Below are 25,289 nucleotides of genomic sequence, written 5' to 3' on the forward strand. Positions count from 1 at the left end.
AAAATGCCTGGCCAGCATGCATAACAATACACAATATATTGCCTGAATGAATAATATAAGCAATGAATTGGAATAAACAACAAACACCCCCTGTATGTATGATAGACGAACACCAGAAATGCTGATTACTATAAAATGGTTGCCAACTTCCTTTTCATTAATCAATGACCACCATTGATCGCACGTTTGTTATCTTCTGACGTTCCTTGGTTGTCCATCATCTTTTCCATAAATGTGATATAATCGTATTTCGGTAAGTCCCTGTCTTCTAGAAGATCGGGACCTTCGTGCTTGGGCATAGACTCGAGAAGATTATCGATAAGTTCGTCGGGGATAAGAGAGTGTCGGAGATCGAGTTCTGTAACGTATGGCTGGACACCTGTTAGTTTGGGAACAATATATCATATTTGGCTGGATTGTTACCTTTCCATCGGCCACTTCACGAAAACTCTGGAACACCTGTTCTGCAGTGTTCTGATCTTCCGTCACACTAACCATGAACCGAATAAACTGCTCGAAGCTGACTGTAGAGTTGCGGCCACAAGTTTCTAAAAACACTTCATGCATCTCCTCTTCATCATAGACAAGACCCAAACTAGCCAAAGCTGCCGAAAACTCGATTTCTTGTAGAGTGTTAGATCCATCGCGATCGAAATGTCGAAACACAGACTCAAATTCTTCCAATTGTATTGGGGTGAGATTGGTCATGTTCCGTGCCACCATTTGATTCTCTAAGAATGCAAGCTTTTTGGCCACGCTTGACTTGACCAGTCCCAGCTCGTAAGACAACTCGTCCAGCGTATACGTCGTGTAATCGTTCTCATCAATGTTCGCTTCGGCACACTGTTCTTCTAGATCTGCAATAGTCTCCAAGAATGCGTCAAGAGGCGGTAGATTATCATTCAAACGCTTGACATGAGTCAATTGGTCTTCAACATCGCCTTCGAGACCCGAGATCGCAAGAGTCAATGTCTTCAGAGTAAGCGCAAAATCATTGGCCTTGTCGGCAAAAGAGCGGCGCAACTTGTTCTTGATATCCCTGATGGCCTCATTGATGAGTTGACTGCGTTCGTGCTCCTCTTTCATTAACTCCTCCCAGTCTCGATCACATTTGTCGAGAGCCAAGTCCGCGGGAGGTTCATAGGGCCGTAGACGGTACGTGCTGAGCTTGGTCTTGATATTTCCCAATAACGCAGCAAGATCGGACTTTTCTGCTACCCATTTCCGTTTCTGATTTCTCTTATAATGCGAAAACTCAGCAAGCTGCACCTTTGCATCAGTATATGTACCCTCAAAAGACGCTCCCTGCCATTCAGATCTTTGGTTCGCAATCTGAGCTAAGAGTTCCTTCATCCGTTTCTCATACGAAGACTGCATTTCCCAGGCACCTTGCATATTGCTCACAAACTTCTCAACTCGTCGCCCGGCATTTTCGACCTTTTCCAACTGCGAAAAGGCATGGAACCAATATGCAATGTACGTCATCAAGGACCGCTCATCCGGTTTATCCACATCGCACACATCCTCAACATCGAGCAAATCCGGGATACCAATCTCATTGGCAGCAATATCAAAGGCCAGTTGCATATTGCCTCGGTGATCATTTTTATCCAAGGAATCAAAATCAATCAAATCAGGTCGGTGAATATCCAGCAACGCACAAAAAGCCAGTCCATCATTCCAACTCGCCGAAAAATCTCGAACCTCGACTTCGGGGTAACAAGCCGTTTTGCGTTGACACCATAACAACAATCCTTCCTTGGCGGACATGCCCTCTGAACTAATATCGCTGATGGTGAATTTTGAAATAAGAGTCCATATTAAGCCGAGAATGATCTTTTGGTTTCCGTCGACGATATCCTCAGCACCGATGTTGGTCATTTGTATTCCGCGTAGTTTGATAAAGTCGAGTCCTTTGTTGACATTTTCGAATTTCTGTACACGGAGCTTTGGTTTGGAGGCATATCGACCAAGGGATTCGTCTCCGAGGATTTCCAGTAGATGGATAAGATTGACCTATAACGAAAAAGATTAGTGCTTGTTGAATGCAGCCATATAGACAGTTACTTACTCCATCGGATAAATCCTGTCTCAGGTCGTTGATGGCCAGATTCCTGGCCTTCAACTTATTATTGAGCCTAAAAATAAATATTAGACGATTATAATGTGCACAATTTTTTCTTTTTGCTGAACATACCATTTGGTGAATGTCTTCTGCTGTACAAGAATCCACTGCTTCTCGACCATCAACATGGTTGCATAGGGCGCCGTGGGGTTCGGACCGTAACAGTAGTTGAAAACCGTATTAAAGGATAAAGGAGAAGTTCGTTTGAAAGGCGAGAAATATGCGATGAGAGCTTTAGCACTGCAAGGAGGGGCAGGTTGAAATAACCGGACGGGCTGGAACAAGACGTGGAATTAATTCCCCTCTCTGGTGTTTATGCGATCTGACGCCGATCCGGGTCGAAACACGGGATACACTGGTGGTAGAATAGATTGTAATCGTTGCTCGCAGAACAGTAGCTTTCCCTCGAAAAGGAACGAGAGTATATTAATAGAGTCGGCTTACACAAAAGAGGATCTTCGACAGGGGATTGACAGAAGTTTGTTGTTTCTTCTCCGCACAGGCAGGGGCACTCACCCTTTTGGGCCTAGGGTTTGTGTTGTCAACAAATAGAAAAAGAACGGCCTGGCCACAGCAACCGGCTGCCCTCCCGAACCACATTTTGGGCTTACTTCTGTCTGACTGATAGTTTTGATCTTAATTCTGGATGATTAATGATCGAGGTTCATTCACTGATCTTTTTGCCGATAACTAACTAGTCTACCATCTTTGGATTATGTGCAGCAGAAAGGATCGACGATCGCATCGACTCCTCACCCTTCGAGCCCTGCAGGCATCTACAGATCGTCACTCTCAACGACCTAGAGAATTACGATGGGAAGTGACTAACTAGTTATATGTATTCGCTTATATCACAATGGAAAGCTATCAATCCTCATCCGAAAAAATCACTACATAGTTATCAGTACTACTGTAGCTTGTGTAAAAAAAAAAAAAAAAAAGATCGGTAAATAATGATATCATTTTCTCTCCGATTCCGTAAGCTGGGCAATGTGGGGGTTTTTCTTATCCACCACCATCTTACCAAACAGACACATTTGAACGTCACGTCTCAAAATTAAATAATTCTCCTTCACAACCCCTACCTCACCTTACTCCATACGTTCCCAATTGACAATACAAAACTACGAACGCAACAATGCCAGCCCTAAATATAACAAGCACCCTTCCCCTCCCCCAATCAACCGTCCAAATCCCCCGCCTCGGATTCGGCGTGTACCGCAACCACGGCGAAGAGTGCGTCCAGGGAGCCCTCACAGCCCTCAAGGCGGGATATCGACACATTGACTCCGCCCAGTTTTATGGCAACGAGAAGGAAGTCGGCGAGGCGTTTCGGAAATCTGGCTTGAAAAGAGATGAAGTCTTTATAACCACCAAGATCATGAGTCCCGGTGGATCGCCGCAGGCAACCTACGAAAAGATCATTGAGAGTATTGATAAGATTTCAGGCGGGGACAAGGATGGGTTTGTGGATTTATTTTTAATTCATAGCCCCAAGTCCGGACCGGCTGGTAGAAAGGAGTTGTGGCAGGCACTGGAAAGAGTGTTGGAGGAAGGGAGGACGAAGAGCATTGGTGTGAGTAATTTTGGGGTTGGTCATATCGAGGAGATGAAGGGTTATGCGAAGGTTTTCCCGCAGGTTAATCAGATTGAGGTACGCCCTTGGGAACCATTCGATTATGAAGTACTATAGTTATAATGGGAAGTTGCTGACTAGGATCTAGCTCCATCCATGGTGTCAACAGCGACAGACAGTCCGATACTGCCAACAGTATGGCATTGTCATCGAGGCCTATTGTCCCCTTGTCCGCGGCAACAAGTCCAATGATCCTACGCTTGTGGCGTTGGCTCAAAAGTACGGAAAGTCGACTGCGCAGGTATTGGTTCGGTATAGTCTACAAAAGAACTGGGTCCCGCTACCCAAGAGCTCGAATCCAGAACGAATTGCTGCCAACGCCGACGTATTTGACTTTGAGATTACTCAGCAGGATATGGACGTTCTGAATGGGTTGGATCAGGGCGCCGCTGGGGCTATAGTCGAAGCGGTGGACGAGTATTAGATAATTCATAGACGGGATTACTGTATTTAGCGTTTACATCCAAACCAGGCCAAGAATCAATCTGGCCGCTGCAGAAGGAATGCATTGACCGATTGAAGTGTCGCCCGCGACGGGTTAGCATCCGGCTTCGACGTTACGATCCATGTCAATCGTTGGCGGATATATTGTTTGTCGATATAAAGGTCTGTCTGCGGCCCGACGAAGTTACCTAAAATATAACGTTCAGCCTCTGTGCAAGGTAGCAAAAGTTGGCGAAACTCGTTACCATGATCGTCATAAAACAGGCAAATAATAGTCAAAAGTGTTCCAACGGAGAGGTCTTTTCCCGTCTCGCAAGCGACCAGTATCGATTGCGCCGGATTAGCTGTCAGATGCTTCTCTGCAAACGCTTTCACTTTGTCCAGGGCAGAGCGCAAATCTCGACTGCCGAGTTTGTGCGAACCGCAGCCCAGATTCAGCTTCTTCGCGGTGGATAGGTCAGGGTTATCGTTACAGGCAATAACGAGGTCGTAATCACCCTGTATGCTGAGGTCGTTTGGTCGAGATTGGCAGATGAATAGATTCGATGATGGGCGGACATGGACGCCAACTTTAGTATCACCATTGTTGTGAGAATCAGTTTTCGAGATCAACTCTTGGATGAGATCTGGTAAATCGCTCTCGTCTGTACTACTAAGAAGGTCTCTATTTCCCCAGAAGACAGGGGGAGTCAAGCCGTGAGACCATTTCTCGGCATCGTCGCCTGCACCCTGGATATACCCACCTTCAGATGCCTCAGCACCGTGCACTCTTCTAGAGGCCGAGCAAAGCACAAAAAGATTGTAGCCAACCCCTTTCTGAAGCGTAGTAGGATAGAAATAAGTCTGATTGGCCCAGGCAATTCTGATTGGATAGCCTAGGTCTTTCCTCAATTGGTCCAAATCAAGCTTCAACTCCTATGAAACACAATTATATTATTCGTGGCATGGTTCATCGGAGATTAATACTAGCTACATACCTTGAAGGTCTTGACGAACCCGTCAATTCGTTTCTCGATTTGAGCTTCTTCCGAGGGAGGTAAAAAGTTAGGCGGGAACTGGACTGGATGATATGCAGGTTCTGATGGAAACAGGGCACGATTCAAAACAGCAGTCCATATCGGAACAGTTTTGGAGAGAGCATCGGGCATCACTATTGCACACGTGTTAGTTCAAAGAACTCCTAATGGATATTTGTCCAGATTCGCATGTAACCCATGTATGGAGACAAATGCGGGTTATGAAACCCCCGTATTTTTTTTTTCGGAATCAAAAAATGGAGTGGGTGGATCAAACGTACACTTGCCCCTGCGGGTGGAATCCACGATAATACACCTGTATAACAACCCATATTAATTTTTGGTCAAAAAATGACTCGTAGCGACGGTACTGGTTGCCATATGAACAAAGAGGCGTGTGAAGAATCGAGTGCTTACCCGCCACGCTGCCGAGCAATCTGGAGAACCTGCAAATTGAGCCTACGGAAACTAAACTCCCAGACCCCAGTGTGTCCATCCGTACTCTTGAAATAGACGCTACCGGCCTTTTGCGTCGGGTTGATATACCAACTGCCACAGCGTTCGTTGGCAATGAGGGGTAAACCGCCATAATGATCGGCCACCTGTGACACAAAGCGGGCGTCTGCTTCAATGGAGCGTAGACGGTTTGTAACTGACAGCGCGGAACGCCGTAACGATGTTAGGAGCTGTGATACCGAGACGGCTGCAGATGGGAACTCGATTTCTGATAGTGAGACCGGGTACGCATTGCCAGTCGTCCTTGCTTCGGAGCTCATTGCGCCGGATTGTATGACTGACTTTTGGACTAACTGGGAGAGTAAGATAATGAGGGTTTTTTTATCTTTATCTCGTCAGGTCATTGGCGAATGAGTGTGAAGAGATTGTTCCTGGATATTGTGTCCAACCAAAACCAGCATCGGAGCACGGAAAATTAGATATTGGCACTAGTCTGTTTGGGTACGAGTGAGAGACTGAGCTAAAGAAAGGGATGGCGGGCTAGGCCGAAATCAGTATGGTGGATTTCCGTGCCCTGTCGCCTTGTTCACGACTCCACGCATCATCACCTCCATTAACTAAGCGGAGGCTTGCTGAGTTAACTATGCGCCACTGCTCATGTCTCCGTGTCGGGGCTCTCTGTTACTCAGGTCGGTGTCGGTCGAAGGAAGCGACTCCATAACTTAAGTTAGTTAAGTTACAGAAGCAGCGCCTATTACCTAATCTCGCCCGTGGGGCAACACCAAGGGGCCGCATGGTATGTAACCAATCGAGTGTAACAGACTTTTTGATTGGGATGGTTTCTTCTTTGAGACAATCATGACTCTAAATTGAATACCCAAAACGGCTGACCGGAGAACCCACGATGATACGGACAAACCTGGAGTGGAGGGAGCAGTGGGGCTGGGCACTGGGCCAATTTGACGTCGTATTGAAAACATCCAAGTGCTCTGAGGTTCAGCCCGTGGCGAAGTCATGATTTGAATTCAGCTTCGTTTTGAGTTGAATGGCTAGCGCTGTTGTGCGTATGTAGTAGTAAGCACATGAGTGAATTAATGCTCCCTTGTCCAGTGGGCGAGTCGAGACAGTCCTTTCTGCCGAAGAGGTTGCACCGTCGCGGTGATGATTGGTTTGGCAGCGTTTACATGTGCTGGTGGTGCGCTACTGGGTGCTGCTTAGTGGAGCTTGGCGGTGCTGCAGTATCATCAGATTACTACTACAGTACAGAGTAGTGTACAGAGTACGTGCTCCGTACAGACTCTACAGAGCACTATGTATAACTATTTGTGGCAGTGACGGTGGGCGATAAAGCGGCGTCTGACAGAGCGCGCGTTGCCCACTCTGACACTGCACAGTATCCACTGCCCAGCCAATGAAACCGCGCTAGTCCCCGTTTGACTGCGACGCTCCCCGAATGCCCCCGACCAGTGGTGCCCTAGTCGACCGCCTAGGTTCTCAGCCAATCGCCGCGCAGCCGCTAAACTGCCCATTGCTCCGACTGGGCGACGTCACCGCCCGGCCCTCTGATTAGCCAGGCTGCCCCCCACCAGACCGCAGTCTGATTGGCTCATCTCTGACCACTGATGCAATCTCTCATTTCCTCCGGGACCAGCGTCATTGTCTGCGCGCCTTCCTCATTGAGGTCATTGCCTGTGGTCCCACGGCCCTGTCTGTCCTCCCTCTTTGGGAGGAGACAAACGATATACCAGCATACTTAAACACTCATTTTCCCCTGTCCTATCGTTCCTTTCTCTCTCTACCTCATCCATCAACATTACACATTCAATCCTTGCACGCTCTATCCACCTCGCCCACTATCAATCATCCACATCTCCCTCCCTATCAAACTCTACCCCATTCCTTTCTCGGTCATAGCAAATACTAGCACAATGACTAAGGTATGCTTCCCCAGATTCACCAACATGGCCCATCAGACCCCCCCCCCCACTAAGACTCCACAGATTACTCAGCTTCTGTTCGACTGCGACAACACCCTCGTGATGTCCGAGGAGCTCGCCTTCGAGGCCTGCGCTGACGTCGCCAACGAAATCTTGGCTAAGCGTGACATCACCGACCGCTACACGGGCGAAGAGCTCATCAAGGACTTTGTTGGCCAGAATTTCCGCGGTATGATGGTCTCTCTTCAGGCCAAGTACGGCTTCGAGATGGACAAGGACGAGATTGAGTATTACGTCAAGGAGGAAGAGAACCAAGTCATTGCCAAGCTCGAGGCCAAGGCTGTCCCCTGTATCGGCGTCATGGAGGAATTGGAAAAGCTTCACGAGTCCGGTAAATATGACATGGCCGTCGTCTCGTCTTCTGCTCTCCGTCGTGTCCGCGCTTCCATCAAGAAGGTCCACCAAGACAAATACTTCAAGGCCGACCACATCTTCAGTGCTGCCACCTCTCTTCCCAAGCCTACCTCCAAACCCGACCCAGCCATCTACCTTCATGCCATGAAGGTCTTGGGCAAGAAGCCCGAGGAATGTGTCGCCATCGAAGACAGCCGCTCCGGTGCTCTCAGTGCTATCCGTGCCGGAATCGCCGTCATTGGATACGTCGGCAGCTATCACGGTGACGACCAGCGCGGTGAGATGGCCGCCAAGTTGATTGAACTCGGAGCCAAGGTTGTCATGAAGGACTGGTCCGAATTCGAGTCATGCCTCAAGTACGTTGAGGAGCCTTCCGACACCAGCCTTGCCAGCCTTTAATGATCATTAGCTGGAGCTGATGATTTTTGCTTCTTTCTGATATCCTTCTACTAGCGTCTTCACTTCGGCTCTCCACCCTTTTTCTTTCGAACTTTGACTAGTTCGACGGAGTTGAGCTCCCTTTTTTTATTTTCTAATGAGCATTACGAGGGTTTCATTGGGTTGCATGATCATGTACTGTACTTTTTTTTCTCATCTGCGAAACAAAGCGCAGAGGTCTGATCTGGCGCACGGGACTGGGTTTTATTACTTCTTTGGGCTCTGGGATGCCCTTGTTTTGCTACTTTTCTTTCTGCAGAACCATAGACGTGCTTTCTGTTACGATAGTCTCAGGAATAGAATACCCTTGCAGGACATTCATTGCGCCGTCGAAATACCTCACCGTCACGCAGTACTACTAGTAGTAACAGTAACCTGTCTCATCGTCAAAGACCTGGACAAGGCACACGTCTTCATCGAAGCCCGTCCCCACAAAGCACAACACCACTGGCTTGCGCGCTAGAAATGCACAACGACAATTTGATGGCGAATCTAAGCCAAACATTGACTTAGTTACTGCGGGGCTAGTCCACTGCATGTAGGACTAGGACCGGTTCAGAGTCGTCCGTAGCGTTGTCCTGTTTTGGCCGAACGAGGTTGGAATTTAACCGGGGAACTTGAGCGGGTATTCGAGGATCGGGATCAAGGCCGAGGGTATTGATACTAACTAGTAGTCATGTACCATGCATGTATGGAATCGGGAGAATCGAGATTTCGGGTTTGAGGCTTTCTAATTTTTTTTGTAGCACTATACTTGAATTCATTTTAGGGGATAATTTTGATGTTTTCAGGGGGTACAACATACACATGTACAGAGTAATATACAGTGCCTTTCCAGTAGTGTTGGCACCCCCCTTGAATTTTTACCCAAATCCTTGTATTACCGCCTACCTAATTAGGCTAGACTAGAATTTACCGAACCTCCAAAAAACCCTAATACTTTGTATACCAGCCATCTGCGTTCAGTACGGCCTGTACTCTATGAGGCATAGAGTCGCTCAAATTTCGAAGTACGCGCTCCTGAATCGATTCCCATGCCTCTATGCCTGCTTGTATTAAGGCGTATAATGTAGTATCATTATCCGGTGCATTTTCTAGCTCAGGATGATCTTGACGGATGATTGTTTTCATAATTGCCCAAAGATTCTCGATAGGATTTAAATCCGGCGAATATGGTGGCCAAATCATCACTTCAACTTGCATTTCTCGAAGCAAGTCACGAATAATATGAGCGGTATGAACAGGCGCATTATCTTGCATAAAGATATCTCCATTTTCAAGTAACTCTGGAAGCTGGTTCATATAAGTTTGGCGTATAACTGTCGCAGTGATACCTCCTCCACGAGATGATCCATCCGAGGTTAATGGAACTAAGCTTGTACGCATATTATATCGAAATGCGGCCCAAAACATCTTTTTAATGCTTTTCCCAGTACGAATCTCACGTACGTCATGCTCAACTAGTTGCACTAGGATCATTCCAAGTCCAAATCAATTGACCTCCTTTGCCTCGTTCAACTGTAGATTCGTCACTCCATATTACACGTTGCCAATCTGTAGGTGTAAAATGAGCATACCTCTGTGCCCATTGAAGCCTTTTTTCTGCATTCTAAGGAAGGATTTCAGGGCGGTCTCGTTGTAGCCATTTCCTCATATGGAGATTGTGGAATACTCGGCGGATAGTAGTCTTTGAACATCGCATATCCACAGATTCTTGAAGCTCATAATATTTAATATGAGGATTCTCTTTTGTAAGTTGAATAAGATTCTCTTTTTGCTCGGATGATAGTTTGCTAGGCTGCCCGGAGCGAGGTAATGAGCGTTGATTAACCCGTTCTTGCTCCTTCTTGATTGTATTGCGAATAGTTGATATAGGGATCTCTGGGTGCACTTTATGAATTCGTTTATAGCCCCAGCGCGCGCTTGTATGAAGCTCACATATCCGAGCTCTCATACAAGGGTCCAGTTCTCTGCGCGCTGTACGACGTCGAGGAGCCATGATATTGGTGAAAAATATAAAGATATAGGACTCTCATAATAATTTCTATCGCTTGGGATGGGACGCGATTTCAACGCGCTAATCTTGCCGGCAATAAATGGGGGCGGTAAGAGGGGGGTGTCAACACTACTGCACCCCCAACTGTATGTAGGCGGCAACCTAACTGGTTTATATATATATACTCCGTATAACCCCGTTGATCTATTTGGATATGTCGGGTCTGGATGCCACGGAAATGTAGCATGTACCCGAAAGCTCACCGTTACTATATCACGAGGGAACGAACTCCGACATTTTTGTTTTGTTGTAGTACGTATGTTGGTTTCCTTGGATTTGTTCAACGTGACATGCATGTATACCCGTGCGTCGTGCACATGGTTGACTTGGCACTGTTTATGTACCATGCCATTTACGATGACTGTGGTCAATGCTCTCTCTCTCTCTATCAACCACGTATGCAATAATGTCCTCTCCGTTCCATCGTCCTATCTACACTTCCACTTTATCAATCCCATGGAGATAAAAACCTGTACTTCTTCCCCAGCTCAATAGCCTCCGCCAACGTGCCCACACGCGCATCAATCCCATACCCTTCTTCTTCAAGTCTCTTCGTCTCCTCGTATAATGTGGCAAGCGGAACCGTAAAACATTCTATGAATTCATTCTCTTCCAGTTCCGGGACAGGATTCTGGTTGGCTGGAAGACTCATGTCGATCCGTATGTGGACGAGGCTTGAGTTTGCGTTTGTGAGGCCTGGGTCTACATGTAGGACACACACAGCCCCCAATTAGATACGCGTAAGCCGCGAGGGAGGATGGGAGAGGGGACATACCGTGAAACATGACCGTACTCGTCTTCTCGACAACACCTACATAACCCGTCTCCTCCTTGAGTTCCCTCACGGCGCATTGTTCGGGTGTTTCGCCCTCATCGACCAAGCCCGCAGGTACTTCGATGGAGACCTTGTCGATGGGAGGTCTGTATTGTTTTTGAAGGAGGATTTCGGGGCCGTGGGGTGTATCCAGGATGGCGATTATGCCAACTCCGTCGATGGTGCTGTTTTTGGGGCGTGTCTTTTTATTGGTTTTAGTTTTTTTTTTTTTTTTTTTCTCAGACGAGAGGCTAGGATTGGCATAGCTTTGATGAGAGGGAGGGAGAGATTATGGGTTACTAACCTGCCGCTCAGCGGTTTCCCATACTCGTTTCACGCCTAGAGGATCTGTGTAGGTGATTTTTCCCAGTCGTATCCATCTGGCTTCGGCAGGGTCCTGTTTTCATGGTGAGGACCGGAAATCAGAATTGACAGCGCGTCGAGTGGGGGACTGACTAATGGACCTGTTTCTAGGATTTTGGAAGCTCGTGCTGAACGGGCGTTTGATTGAGCCATTTTGGGAATGTGGGTAGGAAGAGGGGATGTGATTTATCAGGTAGCCTGACAGGGCATGAAAAGTTGAAGTTCAGGAACTTGATGTCATGTCTTGAATGTGGGGTTACTCCGTGGGTATTCTTATCGATAAGAGGCGCGTTCTCTTCCTCTCTTCTATAGGTACCAGGTACGAGATACGATTAAGACTGAAACGAGATTGTAAGGTATAACATAATGATCCAAGACAGTCTCCTTTGTATAGAACATCATGAAAGCGTTGAAAGATAGGCTTGGTTTGAAATATTAAAAACACCTGAATAGAGACAAGTGCCCTCGCTTCTCATTACCTGGCTACGTAGTAGGCTGTACCTGGGCTGTACCCATCAAAAAAGCTTATTTCTACTATGATCTTATGCAGCTGTGATAAGTACCATCAAGCGAGTTAGCCTTATTGTATAGTCTCAATCAATCTAGTAGCTTACTTCGTCGCGTGTTGTTGACTGATTGATGCCTGAAGCCGCGACGGGATAGCTCCGTTCTCCACAAGGCAGATTCAACCTAGCAACCTCACATCATACATCACCACGAATCATACATAAATTGAAGAAGGGCATCACCACAACTTAAATAGAAGAGAATCCTCATGAGATCACTACTCAGAGCGAGACCATACCTACTCTCGAGACCAATACATCCTCCACCAACACCAACGTCACTACACTCCCCAGCGCGAAGACATATATTATTAACAACAGAAATAAAAATGGCGTCAACATTCACAATCCCCTTCGACGACCCCTTAAACACAAAATCCGCACAACCCAACGCCGATATAACAGTCACCTGCCCACCCACATCATCAGATAACAACAGCATATCAAGAGACCAACTCCTCTCCTTCCCAGCGTTCAAAACCTGGCTCTCAACCTTACGCAAATCCCTTGCTGAACAAACCTCACCGACCCATGAGTTTCACAAGGCGCCCTACAAACTACGCAAAATCGATATTCAGGCCGTTGATTATTTCGGCCGTGGGCGGTTGGGATTCATCAAAATGAAGGCTGATGTTTCTAATGATTCGGGCGAGAGATTACCGGGGAGTATATTGCTTCGAGGCGGGAGTGTTGCTATGCTTGTAGGTCTCCTTTCCATTCTACTCTACTGGCTCTATTTAGACTAATAAAGGTAGCTGATCCTGCAATCGGACGATGTACCATCAACATCCGAAAAGGACAAATATGTCATCATGACAGTCCAACCACGCATTCCTGCCGGCACACTCAAATTCGCCGAGATTCCGGCGGGCATGCTCGATAACAGCGGCACATTTGCTGGAGGAGCAGCAAACGAGATCCACGAAGAGACCGGCCTGTCGATTCCGCAGGATGAGCTCGTCGATATGACGGCTCTTGCTTCTGCGTCTTTGCGTCACAGCCCTTCTGCGGAGGAGGGGGACGAGGATAAGGAAATACTGCAAAAAGCGGTTTATCCATCTCCAGGCGGAAGCGATGAGTTCATTCCTGTCTTCTTGTGTCAAAGGAGGATGCCGCGCAAGGAGATTGAGGCGATGCAGGGTCGGTTGACAGGCAACAGGAATGAGCAAGAGAAGATCACGTTAAAGATTGTAAGGTTGGAGGATTTGTGGAAGGAAGGGTTGAGGGATGGGAAGACGCTTGCTGCTTGGGCTTTGTATGAGGGGTTGCGGAAGGAAGGGAGGATTTGATCGGTAATATCTGTTGTGCTCAACCGATATGCATCATACAAATTCCAGTCTCCGATAATTCTTGTAGACAAGAGCATAGCTTTGCGCTAACGATCACTTCACATCCAAACCCCCAAAAGCCCTATCCAACTCCTCCCCCTCATCCCTCGGCGCAATAGCAGGCACCGACTGCGCTTCCTGTTCCCTCGTACTAGAATCCAAAATACTCGCATCCCCCCTAGCATGCTGCGCATCATTGGCCGCCGACGAAGCGTGCACAGCTTCAGGCTGCAGCAACTTCTCATCTCGATCCAGCCAGCCAGGCGCCAATCTCCGCTTCTCTGCCAATTCGAGTTGTCTTATATTTTCTTCCCATTCCTTTATTGTCCGCTCTGCATCAGCCATGGTCTTTTTTAGATGTGTCTCGAGCGCCTGGCATGATGCTAGGATTTCGTCGGGGTGCGCTACATGGCCGCCCGTGGAGGAGACGACGTAACGCGTTTTGCCAGTGGCGTCAGTGACATTATTATTATTATCAGGTCCAGCAGCGGCGGTCGTGATGGAGGGCGGAAGTGTGGAGGCGATGGATTTGTAGGTATACGGTAGAGTTACAGCGGAGGGGAGGGAGATGAACGGCGAGACTGTGAGGGATACTTGGGCTAGGAGTGGGTGGGGGCCTGAACCGTCACTTGTTAGAAGCTGATAATAATAATAATAATAATAATTTAAAAGGAGTATATGCTCACGGTTTGAGTCGTACATGCTGGCTATTGTCGATCGAGTTGTGTCGAGGATGTGTGCTGGGTACTAATTAGTGTTTTGTTTTATCGACCTTGGATATGATCGTAGATCGGGCGCTAAACTATTTACAAGTACATTTAAATTTAACCGTATCGTACCGGTACCGTGACCAAGTTTTACAGATAGCTACGAGGGAAGTCTCAATTTCACAATTTCCATGCTTGACTCTCTCAGCAGCTTTCACACCTAGCCCAGGTCATATACACGACCCAAAGGAAGTTGCAAGTGGATGGATTCAAGGTCTGTTGAAGGTACTCAGGAACCATTATGAACCATCAATGAACCAAACCCGACATAGCCCCTGATGGTCTAGTTGGTTATGGCGTCCGACTGTAATTTATTTCGCGATCGGAAAGTCGCCGGATCGACTCCGGCTCGGGGGATCAACTTTTTTTTGCCTTGCGACACTCCGATGGAACATTTGGTTAACTAGTCAACTAGCTAGTACTCGGTAGTCGTTGCATGTTTACACGCTGCCCAAGAAGTGCAAAAAATCGCACGATAGCTACAGTTGAAATTTAATACTAAAGAGTTAACTATATTTTTCTCTCTACTCTTATTAACTTCTATTTCCGGACATCTAGGTTTAAGTATGCTCAACCTCAGATTTTCAGCCAATCAATCACCCTTGATGGTCTAGTTGGTTATGGCGTCCGACTGTAATATCTATCGCGATCGGAAAGTCGCCGGATCGACTCCGGCTCGAGGGAACGATTAACTTTTTTTTTCCCCGTACAGAGCTTCGTAGCCTTTTGCTTTTTGATTTTATTGCAAGTCGGTAACTAGGTTCAGCTGGATAGTGATCTTGACTAGAATTCTCAACAACCCCTTTGTGGTTGGCAAGTTTCTCCCAGGGAAACATGATATCGGTCTATTCTTGATCGTTGCCACGATTCAATGTTGCATTCTGATGGGAGCTGATCCCACTCCAGGGTTGGGCGTATATCGACACTTTCACGGTTCAGATGAACTAACATCATTTGTATAATAATCGTTACTAGGCTCATTACACTGCAACAGAAATGAATCGTATATTAAGAGCTTTATTTTCAACTATGTTATCGTATAACACTTGAAACGTTGGTTTGACATGACATCGACACACTGCAAAGAAAAGCAACGTAGCGACGAGACGTAGAATACATGCTTGAATACGATTCGCCCAATATGCCGGAACAAAAGAAAAATAAGGAGATGAACCACCCGAAATGCTTGTTTCTAGTCAGGCTTCCGCCATTTCGATATCTGTATCGGCCTGTGTGCTCGGTGCTTGAGGAAGAGATCGGTGTTGTCCCGGTAGTTTCGCCTTTGCGCTCGGCGTTTGACGAAGGAGTTGGTGCTGTCGAGATAGTGTGGCGAGCTCGTGTGCAAATTGAGTTGCGCAGAACTTGCGATTCTCAGAGTCGTATATGAGCCAGCAATTGAACTAGAGGTGAGAAGTTAGATTTTTAGACGTAAAAAATACTAAATAAATAAATAATAAAAAAAAACATACCTTGGCAATCTGCATGCCTAGCCACAGGCATCGTCGAGTTCGTGGAACAATCACAGATGGAAGTTCAATAGACCGCTCATCGTCTTCAGCCATTTCACCGAAGAAGCCCGGAGGATGGCAAAGCCTACCCCAGGAAAGACCATGGATTAAGGAGTCCTCCGGCAGTTGTCGCGATGGCCCTGATTCCTGTGCAGGAAACTCTGCGTTTTCAATCTCAGACATATCGGTATCCGGCGTAATCAACGTGTTCATATACGTTGCGAGTCGGTCCCAGGGCACATCCGCTTGGATGCGGTTCATGCTTTCTGGAACCATTGCAAGACACCACAAGAAAGCTAGAGAGACGTGAACACTTGGTAGCGTATTCCGGTCACCAAGACGGTCTAGAATAACATCCAAAGTGGTAAATGCGAAATGAGACGCTAGAGATACTGCCTCGCCACTGCTGCTAATTTTTGCATCTTTAGACGCCCGAAGGTCGATGCCAATCTGGCGACAACTGGGGCTCTGCCAGTAATGATATGCCTTATCAAGTATCTCCAACTTCGTCTCCTGGCTGAGCTCAGCCTGATTGAATATGGCCGCAATCTCTGCATCGTCATGGCCAAAGTCGAAAATAGCAGCATAATTAGAAGCCATAATATAGACTCCCTGTTCTCGGAACAAGGGACCAACCATCCCCGCGTGTCTATCAAGTTGAGACAAGAATTCGTCGCCCAGCCTCAGGAAGGTAGGAATATCCTGTCTTGTGAACAAAATGCCATGCGCCTCGACAAAAATAGTCAAGACTTGAGGATAGTATCTGGAATACTTTGTCGCAGCCTTGGCAGGGTCTAGGAGAGGTCCAAAAAGGAGTAGAATACTCTCACGCGCGTTGGTAAAAGGCTGAACACTGACCAAAGCCTTGGAATAATAGAATAGTTGTTGCAACACATTTGGCCTAGCAAGAACAGCTAGATGATGTTGAACCCGTCCTATATCCGGATTGAGATCGGCCGCTTTCGTATACCAGTATCTAGCAACGCCAGTGTAGATTTCTCTGTCCCGCATGTCCACCTCTTCAATCGCCATCCTGTAGCGTGCTAAATCTCCTAAGCATTCGATCCATGTCTCCTTGAATTGTGGGACGCTCTCCAGAAGCAGCGTCATCATCGCATGAGCCATATATATAAAAGTCAACATATGTTCAAGTGACAATGGCAGCTTCTTTCGCAGCAGCTCCAAGAACGCATGAATCCCGTATCTCCACATCCTTGCTGGCATCGAATAGGCTTTGGCTAATCCCTTCAGTGCGTCGCTTGCTGCAGGATGATTTGAAGCCAGGAAGAAGTCAAAATGCTCGTGTAAGAGCGTCCTGTGAAGTGCAGTGAGAGCTTGCCATTGTAGGATAGTGAGCTCGCCTGGATTCTCGTTTTGTTGCTTCACAATTTCGATACATTTTTTTTCTACCATCACTAGCCCCGCGTAGATGGCGCGTACTTCATTGACTAATTGTTCCTCGGTAATCGGGTGTGTCTCAGGCTGCAGGAACATGCCGTTAGTATGCTCGACTGGCTGATAGGTGGCTGCCACTGGGTTCGGATCTTGTTGACAAAAAGACGCAACAGACATAGTGCGGGACTGTGATGACGCGTCTTCATCATCATATTTTGGCAATTGCGCGCTGAATGTTTGGTCAAAGGCAGCGGGGTTCTCGCTCAAAGGCGCTGGAGAGCTATTCTCGTTGTCGCGTAGACTTCTCTGCGCCACGTTGCTCGAGATTTCGTTGTCTTGTGAGGACCGGCTCAGGCGTATGTGCAGCTCCTTGAAGCGAGCAGTAGCAGTGGGAGAATTCTCCATGGTACTTGATCTCTCAGAAGACGAGAGAGCGCCTCTGTCTTGTTTTTGAGAGACTCGTAATGAAGCCTCTGTGAGAGTGTTGAAACCATGGGGATTTCCCAGTTGTGTTCCAGGTGAACTGGCGAATATCAATATCAGCGTGAGCGCCGAGAGAATGGATTGTGGGAAGACATCAAGACTCACCTTAGATTGCTCATGGCTCAGTTGCACATACGCTTTTTTTAATAACAAGTGAATTCAACAGACTGCCGCCTTGCAAAGAATATGAATCGTATTGATAGCTTATGTGATGCGCAAGGCAAAGAAACAATAACAACTGAGCGAAAGATCACAACGACAGCAATTGCACATAATTGTCATAAGGGTATTTTTTTTGTAATGCTCTCAAAGAGTCATACTAAGAGAAACAGTCAGCCTTTAGTACTCTGGCAGCCTATTTTGAGCTCATCATAGTTCGATTCCAGCCCCGTGGCAATGTGGCGGTACTCCCAGAAGAGGTCGCCGAACATCCGATGACCGACGGCAAAGAGAACGAAAGGGTTGCTTACTTCAAGGACAATGACTCAGTAGACCAGCTATACGAGAGCGACTGTAGCTTATAAATCATGACTCAGAGACTGCTTAAATGAAGAGAAAATGCCGTCCTTTATACTTACAGAGCAATGGCACAATACGATGCTAGGGCAAGGTTGTCTGGGCGACGCGACGTGAGTGAATGAGGCTCAAAAGTTGATTTGCGAACCACAAGGCAACGGCTAACGAAAACCATTTGACAGGATTTTTCGCCCGGGTAACTTTGCATATTACCATGCACATTTCGCCCAAGAAAATAATTAAAGACGTACGTGAAATGAAAAATAATCGAACAAGCCGACTTCGTTCTCCGGTTCAGCCTTGTCATCGACTGATGTGTAGGGCGGCGAGACAGCGTATCGCCTAGTTTTAACATGCTAGCAAACATGACCACGTAGTGTGGGGAGCCGTGGAATGAGAGCTACCTCGTTCTGACATGCAATTTCAACTTCGTGATTTCCTGTCGTGTCGTTGAAAGTCGATACACATCACTTGCGACCTGACTTGCTCAAGCAGCCCCCAGCCTGCTCTATTTCAGGCAGCTAAGGCTAAGTATCCAAACACCATCTGCTATTGTAAGGTTATCTACTCCTCTAAAATTAGTAAATGCCATTCAGCCGACTCAGCCTTATGGTTAGTACCTTGTTACATCATACTCTACGGAGGACGTGGTACAAGGCCCGTCGATCTCAAAATCAAGCTTGAACTACATAGCAAGGGTACGTTACATGTATTTGGGGGTTAGGATTAGCGCCAAATACGTACATCAGGTCAGTCAAAGGATCGATCATTCCGGTTTCAGGGGTCTAGTCAAGGCACAGTGGAGTGGAGAGTTCTCGACGAGGCTGAGAACCTACAATTTTACTACGTAACTTGCGTATACTGTACGAGTCAACAGCGGATCCGAACTCAACGAAGGAGTCCCTGCATAATCTCAACTTATGAGCACCTGGGTAATTTGGTATACGCTCATGCGCGTATCTACCTAAGGCTCATTGTCAATGGGACTGGACCGAGTAAGAAAGAATGGCAAACCGCTGACAGGATCGGAGGATATGTAAAGATCATGAGTACGCGCCACATCAATCGATATGTCGGCAGATATAGTCAGCCTAGGAAATGACATGTGCAGGTAGGCATCGGCAAGGGGTCTTTACCCTAGCCTTCCAAGGTTCAATATTCTTGAGGTTTCTCATACAATGTTATGTTGTTTCCGTTAACTCGCCGATGGGTGCTAGGCAACCAGCGCCTAGCCCCAGCCTGAGGCATTGGCATGGAAGACGAACGGCTTGTGTCGGACCGAGGAAATCCGCGTGCACGAAAAGAAACCGATATTCAGGATGTCGTAGGCATTGTGTGCCCCATGACGGCCATGGTGCTCGTAAATGGAGTGGACGCATGGCCTTGAGCTGGGTCTATAGACCAGGCTGCCAGGCTCAAGGTGAGCCGGTGACCGAACTCAGAAAGGGTCTCGTTGGCTTTCTTCCTAATAGATATCAATGAAGTTCAATAAAAAAGCAAGAGGAACGGGGGGGATATCGTTGCTTTTGAACAAAAGCAAAACCACGAACCTTTATATCTGAGCGGGAGAATAACGATTTGACAATAATTTTATTCATCAACCCACGAGTCTTATCAGTCTGTCGTACTTTTGCTGAGGAGAGGGGATAGTAGTTCATATATTCAGCGTTGGACCAGATAATTCGCGCACCTTGTACTAGGCCATCGTTCAAACCTCCCTGGTACCCACGTGTAGATTAGTGGGAAATAAATGCGGAGATATGGCAGTTTCGAGATGAAAACTTCATTCCTTAAAGTCTCTTGATTGAAACTGAGGAGATATACAGGGAGCATCTTCTCAAGAATGAGGGATGTTGTTGAATCAAAGTTGTGGAGCGAAATTACTATTTGGGCGGCGAGCCGAAGGTGGCACTTATACATGGAATGTTTACATAGGAACAGCCCTAACCCTGAGATCTTACGATCATGACATAGTTAGTGATAATTAGTATGGCAGATGCGGGATTTATCTCGACGATTCAATTGTGCTTCTTGACTGTCCGTGGCGGAGCATGGGTGAGGGATTTCCATACCACAAGAGAATATCTACTCCAATCGATCACGCTTGGCTTAGCATTAGGGATAGAGATAAGAAAATACACGATTGATTGGTTTTCTGCAATAGCCATGTGCTTGATGTTAGTTGATCCCTGGTTAGTAGATGTAGGTAAAATTTGAGATATCAAGAGCTCAAGACTTAAAGGCAATCGACAAGCCCGCTGTGTTGAGCTTGGTTGTTCGAATAACTCTCTTTCTCTCTAAACCTACAAGGTCCCCCGTTATCCTTGCTCGTATCAATTTCCAGGGCTAGACGTGATGGGAAGCTCCAGTGAGTCCAGTGATCAGATAGACGATCAGATCTATATGCCATCCACTGGCGGTGGTGTCTTTTCGGCGAGGCATCCAGGGCACGAAGACAAATCCCTGCGTCGCCGGTCTGCTGTCAAAGAGGGAGATATCGAAACTGCTTCCATGAATGAGAAAGACGACTGTGTTGATGAGAGGGACTTCCACAAGAAGCAGGTTTTCACTGGATGGCAGCTAGCATGGCAAGTAAACTCATACCTACTTCAACCACAATCAGCCCAAGCTAAGTAATACCTATCCTACAGGCTAGCCTACCAATCCCTTGGAGTGATATACGGCGACATCGGTACAAGCCCCTTGTACGTCTTCTCGTCCACCTTCAGCGACGACCCCAGTCAGGAAGATGTGCTCGGTGCCACGTCTCTCATCATCTGGTCCTTGACCATCATGGTGACTGTCAAGTACGCTTTGATCGTGTTAAATGCCGACGATGAAGGGGAAGGGGGTACTTTCGCCTTGTATTCGCTTATATGTCGATATGTGAGTTTGCCAGCCATCTCGGAGAATTCATTGTAGAGAGTTGCTGATTGACGGATCGTGTGATAGGCCAATCTGATTCAGCGTGACCCTCGACAGCGCCAGTTGGTTCGTATGGAGAGATACCAGGATCAAGATATGCCCAAGCTTAATCTTTTGATTCGTTCTTGGATGGAGAAAAGCGCGACTATGGGGGTCATATTCAAGGTCGTAGGTGTCTTTGGAGTAGCACTTTTGTTAGCTGGTAGGTCTATAGACTACGATTCTAGGAACAAGGCTGATAGAATTGTGATTTAGATGGTATTCTTACCCCGGCTCAATCACTGCTCGGAGCTATTCAAGGGTGAGTTCTCGCCCGCAATATTAATTGCATGCAAAAGATTAACGTGGTCCAGAATAACCGTCGTCAATTCAAATATCTCGCAATCCACAGTTGTAGGGGTCTCCTGCGCTATTATTGTCCTAGTCTTCCTCATACAGCCGTTTGGTACTGGCAAGATTGCAAACACGTTCGCCCCAATCGTTATACTCTGGATGTTTTTCAACTTGACTTTCGGAATCTATGTAGGATTTCCTTGCCTCTGACTCTGACTCTGAAATTGATATTGATATGCGTAGAACCTCGTGCGATACGACGCTTCGGTCTTCAGGGCCTTTTCCCCGTACTTTGCAGGCGTTTTCCTTGTCAGAAACCGACAATCTGGATGGCTCCAACTGGGAGGAATCTTGCTTGCTTTTACCGGAGTCGAGACACTGTTTGCTGATCTCGGTGCTTTTTCCAAAAGGTATTCTGGCTCTAACGTCGCATTACCGGGGCTAATCAGCTGATGAATTCTGAAATATAGAGCTGTACAGATTTCCTGGCTGTTTTTCGTATACCCTTGTCTGTTGCTCTCGGTCAGTTCCTATAATCTTTAGTCATGCCTTATTTCTAACCTTGACACAGTATATTGGACAAGGTGCTCACATGATGGTTGATCCGACTGTTTATGCAAATCCATTCTACATGACTGTTCCTCCGGGAATGCTCTGGCCTAGCCTTATCCTGGCAATCCTTGCCTGCATCGTTGCCAGCCAGGCTGTCATTACCGGCTCATTTCAGGTATAGCCGACAAACTGCATCCTCGAACATACGTTGCTGATAACCTATGTTCCTAGCTTCTGTCTCAAATCATGAAACTCTCCTACTTTCCTCAGGTTGAAGTCGTTCATACGTCGAAGAAGTTCCACGGCCAGGTGTATATTCCCCTTGCGAATTGGATTATGATGCTTGGGACAATAATCGTGACTGCCGTTTATACCAATGTAAGCATATTTGATTGAACAGCCTCATGAAAATCGACTGTTGACAATTCTAGACTACCGCTCTCGGAGAAGCATACGGATCATGTGTCATTTTGGTCTCCTTTTTGACGACCTGCATGGTTGCAGTAGTCGCTGTCATTGTTTGGAGATTCCCTATATACCTCGTCTTTCCAGTTTTTATCGTCTTTGCTCTCTGGGATGGCATGTTCCTGTCATCTGCACTCAGCAAAGTCCCCCACGGAGCTTGGGTTACCCTCATGATCGCTGTAGCCCTGACATTGCTCTTTGTGATGTGGCGCTATGGTAAAGAACGACAGTGGAAAGCCGAAAACTCGGACAACGTTCCATTGTCTCAGACGACAACATTGAAAGAAGGCCAACTTGCTCTGCAATCAAGCTTTGGCAATTCCACGATCGTCCCAATCAACGGCCTGGGCATTTTCTTTGACAAGGCTGGTCTTTCGAGCACCACCCCGCCCGTGTTTCTCCATTTCCTGCAGAAGTTCGGCGCAGCTCCAGATGTCTCTGTCTTCTTCCATTTGAGAGCGCTTAATGTGCCTACCGTGCCACCAAATGAGCGCTACACAATCGGTCGTTGCTTTACCTATGGTGAGGAAGACGGTAGCAAACATGCAATTCCAAATACATTCCGGCTGATCGTGCGACATGGGTATACCGATGAAGTCATCACCCCAGATTTGGGCATTCTAGTTCTGGATTTGATCCGGGAGTTCTTGGACCATAAGCCGTCTAAATCATCTTCAGATACTCCTTCGGCAAGTGCCACCACCAAGGCAGTCGAGTCGGATGCTTTGCAACGCGCATTCAAATCTCAGGTGATCTACATCGTTGGCAAGGAACATCTCAGAATTACGCCAGGAACAAACATTGTCAAGAGGCTTGTGTTGATGCTCTTCCTCTACGTCCGCGACGTGACTAGCAGCAAAGTGCAGCACTTGAATGTCCAGGCTGATCGGGTAGTAGAAGTCGGATTCGTCAAGAACATTTAGCTGTCAAAACTGTCAGAGTATTTTTTGAGCTCGAATAGAGACTTTTTTTTTTTACATTGGCAAATACAGCCTCAGCCAGGTCACATAATCTATCTAGTGCAAATGCGGGACCTAGGGTTTCGTAGCTCTTCCGAAAAAAGCAAGCAACATAGCAACTCCTTCCCAGTTTCACTTCTCGTAAATGCTTTCTCCTCCCTTCAAACCATCCTGACTCCTATCCCGACTATTTTGTTAATTGAGTACGCAAACATACTCAACAATGTCCAAGTTCAGAGACTATGGACTGAGATGAGCTGACACAAAATTCAGATGTGGGAGCCTATCTAGAAGGCACGGAACAAAATCAATTATGGGCGTTATGATCCACAAAAGAAATAGCGGTCAGCACATCGAACGATTCCAACCAGTCCACGATAGCTTCGTCTCTCAAGCTATGTGGATTCTGCCTGGCCTTTGTTTGTTTTGTCAATGAATCGTCACTACGGCTTAGATACCATACGGTATCGATTGTCAGTCAGATTTCGTCCACCAAAAAGCAATGAAGAGAGCTGCATGCGCTTCAGCCAGGTTACCCTGGCTTCACTTAGCTTGGGGGTCTTAGTATGAAATCGCCAAACCGTCCAACACGCGAGGGAATAAGATTTTAATGACCCGCTTTCTTACGGTACAGTAACTACAGTTTTTAAGCCCCTCAAACTCAAAGACAAAAAGAGGGTCCCCCCTGCTGCCTTACATCGAATTCGAGCACCATTGGTAGCGGAATCACAATCGATGAACAGCCTGCCTAAAAAAAATATTCTACAGGCTATACAAGCCGGAAGCCGGTGTTTGTCCGCGTTTGGGTCACAATAAATAGACTCCACGAGAAGACCGGAAAGGCTGTTTGCTGGACGATGTGTTCTCCACGGAAAGAAGCATCTCGGCGGTCAGCATCTGCAATAGCCAAAGCCCCCTGTGATGGCGTGTGTTGTATTGCGTGGTCAAATGTTGGCTCGGGAGCTGACTCGATGTTTGATGGATTGCCCAGGCGAAAGGCAACCATGAGAAATGGGCCTTTACCGAAAATTTTCACGAGGATTGGCTGCCGACAGCCAATTATAAGACATTACGGTCCTAGCTCAGTTCACTGTTTCCGTTCAACTTCCCACCGATAGGCTTCGGAATTACCCCGTCAGTATCATGATTTTCGACACTGCAGGCAGCGTTTTGTGAGCTGACAACTCCGTCTAGACCTGAACCCGGGCAAATAGTTGTGCGTTATAGGCCAACTGACTGCCTATTGGCCGTGAAAAGCGCCGATGTATCAAAATCTGAACTGTTAGCTCATTCTCTGGTCAATAGGGACGGTTACAGATCGGATTCGTCCCTAATGTAAGGCTAATCAGTTGCCTTGCATCTATTATTCACCGTGTAGCTTGATATCAGGGCAAAAATGGTACAGTGGAGAAAGATATCCGCCTCATTTATTACCTTACAGCCCCTTTTCACAGAGTCATCTGGGGGATAGTGATTTGTTACACTGTCGAGTGTAACCAACCCTTGCCCGGCTATATCTTATATTTTTCTATTAAGTCTACCGTGAGGATTCAGCTACATAATATCAACATACTATTGGTACCTGTCAAATACAATGTATCATTCATGGTAGGTGGATTAGACCTACGATGTTTTGACCTGATCGATTGGGCCTTGACGTGCCCGACTGCGTGCTACTTATATTAGCTTCTTCGACGGCTCTTGCAATATGTCTTGCTCAAGTATGAAAGCCATTACAGTACAAGATAAACCCCGATTGATGGGATTCAATCTCAAACTGGGAAACCTCACTT

General features: G+C 46.9%; 9 protein-coding genes and 2 non-coding genes across 11 annotated transcripts; 6 read left to right on the top strand and 5 right to left on the bottom strand.

The window, feature by feature from the left end:
• Positions 1-161: 161 nt before the first annotated feature.
• Positions 162-2,253, bottom strand: EYB26_004413 (uncharacterized protein; the record flags this gene model as incomplete). Its single annotated transcript, XM_054263706.1, has 4 exons — positions 162-371; positions 424-2,016; positions 2,072-2,138; positions 2,198-2,253. The coding sequence occupies 4 exons, from the start codon at positions 2,251-2,253 to the stop codon at positions 162-164; spliced, it is 1,926 nt and encodes a 641-aa protein (XP_054119681.1).
• Positions 2,254-3,263: 1,010 nt separating this feature from the next.
• Positions 3,264-4,185, top strand: EYB26_004414 (uncharacterized protein; the record flags this gene model as incomplete). The annotated part of the gene is made up of 2 exons (XM_054263707.1): positions 3,264-3,779; positions 3,850-4,185. The coding sequence occupies 2 exons, from the start codon at positions 3,264-3,266 to the stop codon at positions 4,183-4,185; spliced, it is 852 nt and encodes a 283-aa protein (XP_054119682.1).
• A 56-nt stretch (positions 4,186-4,241) lies between these two features.
• On the bottom strand, positions 4,242-5,997 carry EYB26_004415 (uncharacterized protein; the record flags this gene model as incomplete). The annotated part of the gene is made up of 5 exons (XM_054263708.1): positions 4,242-4,393; positions 4,451-5,120; positions 5,183-5,355; positions 5,503-5,537; positions 5,639-5,997. The coding sequence occupies 5 exons, from the start codon at positions 5,995-5,997 to the stop codon at positions 4,242-4,244; spliced, it is 1,389 nt and encodes a 462-aa protein (XP_054119683.1).
• Positions 5,998-7,605: 1,608 nt separating this feature from the next.
• Positions 7,606-8,524, top strand: EYB26_004416 (uncharacterized protein; the record flags this gene model as incomplete). Its single annotated transcript, XM_054263709.1, has 3 exons — positions 7,606-7,614; positions 7,678-8,384; positions 8,482-8,524. 3 exons carry the CDS (start codon positions 7,606-7,608, stop codon positions 8,522-8,524), a joined length of 759 nt encoding a protein of 252 aa, XP_054119684.1.
• Positions 8,525-10,970: 2,446 nt separating this feature from the next.
• Positions 10,971-11,852, bottom strand: EYB26_004417 (uncharacterized protein; the record flags this gene model as incomplete). The annotated part of the gene is made up of 4 exons (XM_054263710.1): positions 10,971-11,224; positions 11,298-11,538; positions 11,641-11,733; positions 11,793-11,852. The coding sequence occupies 4 exons, from the start codon at positions 11,850-11,852 to the stop codon at positions 10,971-10,973; spliced, it is 648 nt and encodes a 215-aa protein (XP_054119685.1).
• Positions 11,853-12,594: 742 nt separating this feature from the next.
• EYB26_004418 (uncharacterized protein) lies at positions 12,595-13,554 on the top strand (the record flags this gene model as incomplete). The annotated part of the gene is made up of 2 exons (XM_054263711.1): positions 12,595-12,966; positions 13,021-13,554. 2 exons carry the CDS (start codon positions 12,595-12,597, stop codon positions 13,552-13,554), a joined length of 906 nt encoding a protein of 301 aa, XP_054119686.1.
• A 93-nt stretch (positions 13,555-13,647) lies between these two features.
• EYB26_004419 (uncharacterized protein) lies at positions 13,648-14,295 on the bottom strand (the record flags this gene model as incomplete). The annotated part of the gene is made up of 2 exons (XM_054263712.1): positions 13,648-14,210; positions 14,280-14,295. The coding sequence occupies 2 exons, from the start codon at positions 14,293-14,295 to the stop codon at positions 13,648-13,650; spliced, it is 579 nt and encodes a 192-aa protein (XP_054119687.1).
• Positions 14,296-14,632: 337 nt separating this feature from the next.
• Positions 14,633-14,720, top strand: EYB26_004420. Its single transcript has one exon. It is a non-coding gene; the product is annotated as a tRNA-Tyr (tRNA).
• Positions 14,721-14,959: 239 nt separating this feature from the next.
• Positions 14,960-15,044, top strand: EYB26_004421. The gene has a single exon. It is a non-coding gene; the product is annotated as a tRNA-Tyr (tRNA).
• Positions 15,045-15,556: 512 nt separating this feature from the next.
• Positions 15,557-17,865, bottom strand: EYB26_004422 (uncharacterized protein; the record flags this gene model as incomplete). The annotated part of the gene is made up of 3 exons (XM_054263713.1): positions 15,557-15,760; positions 15,830-17,786; positions 17,852-17,865. 3 exons carry the CDS (start codon positions 17,863-17,865, stop codon positions 15,557-15,559), a joined length of 2,175 nt encoding a protein of 724 aa, XP_054119688.1.
• Positions 17,866-20,617: 2,752 nt separating this feature from the next.
• On the top strand, positions 20,618-23,460 carry EYB26_004423 (uncharacterized protein; the record flags this gene model as incomplete). Its single annotated transcript, XM_054263714.1, has 10 exons — positions 20,618-20,850; positions 20,914-21,148; positions 21,215-21,389; positions 21,443-21,488; positions 21,541-21,709; positions 21,764-21,930; positions 21,991-22,042; positions 22,092-22,247; positions 22,304-22,450; positions 22,504-23,460. 10 exons carry the CDS (start codon positions 20,618-20,620, stop codon positions 23,458-23,460), a joined length of 2,337 nt encoding a protein of 778 aa, XP_054119689.1.
• Between the last annotated feature and the right edge of the window lie 1,829 nt (positions 23,461-25,289).

This window comes from Talaromyces marneffei, chromosome 3 (assembly GCF_009556855.1).
Source record: "Talaromyces marneffei chromosome 3, complete sequence".
Classification (NCBI taxonomy): Eukaryota; Fungi; Ascomycota; class Eurotiomycetes; order Eurotiales; family Trichocomaceae; genus Talaromyces; species Talaromyces marneffei.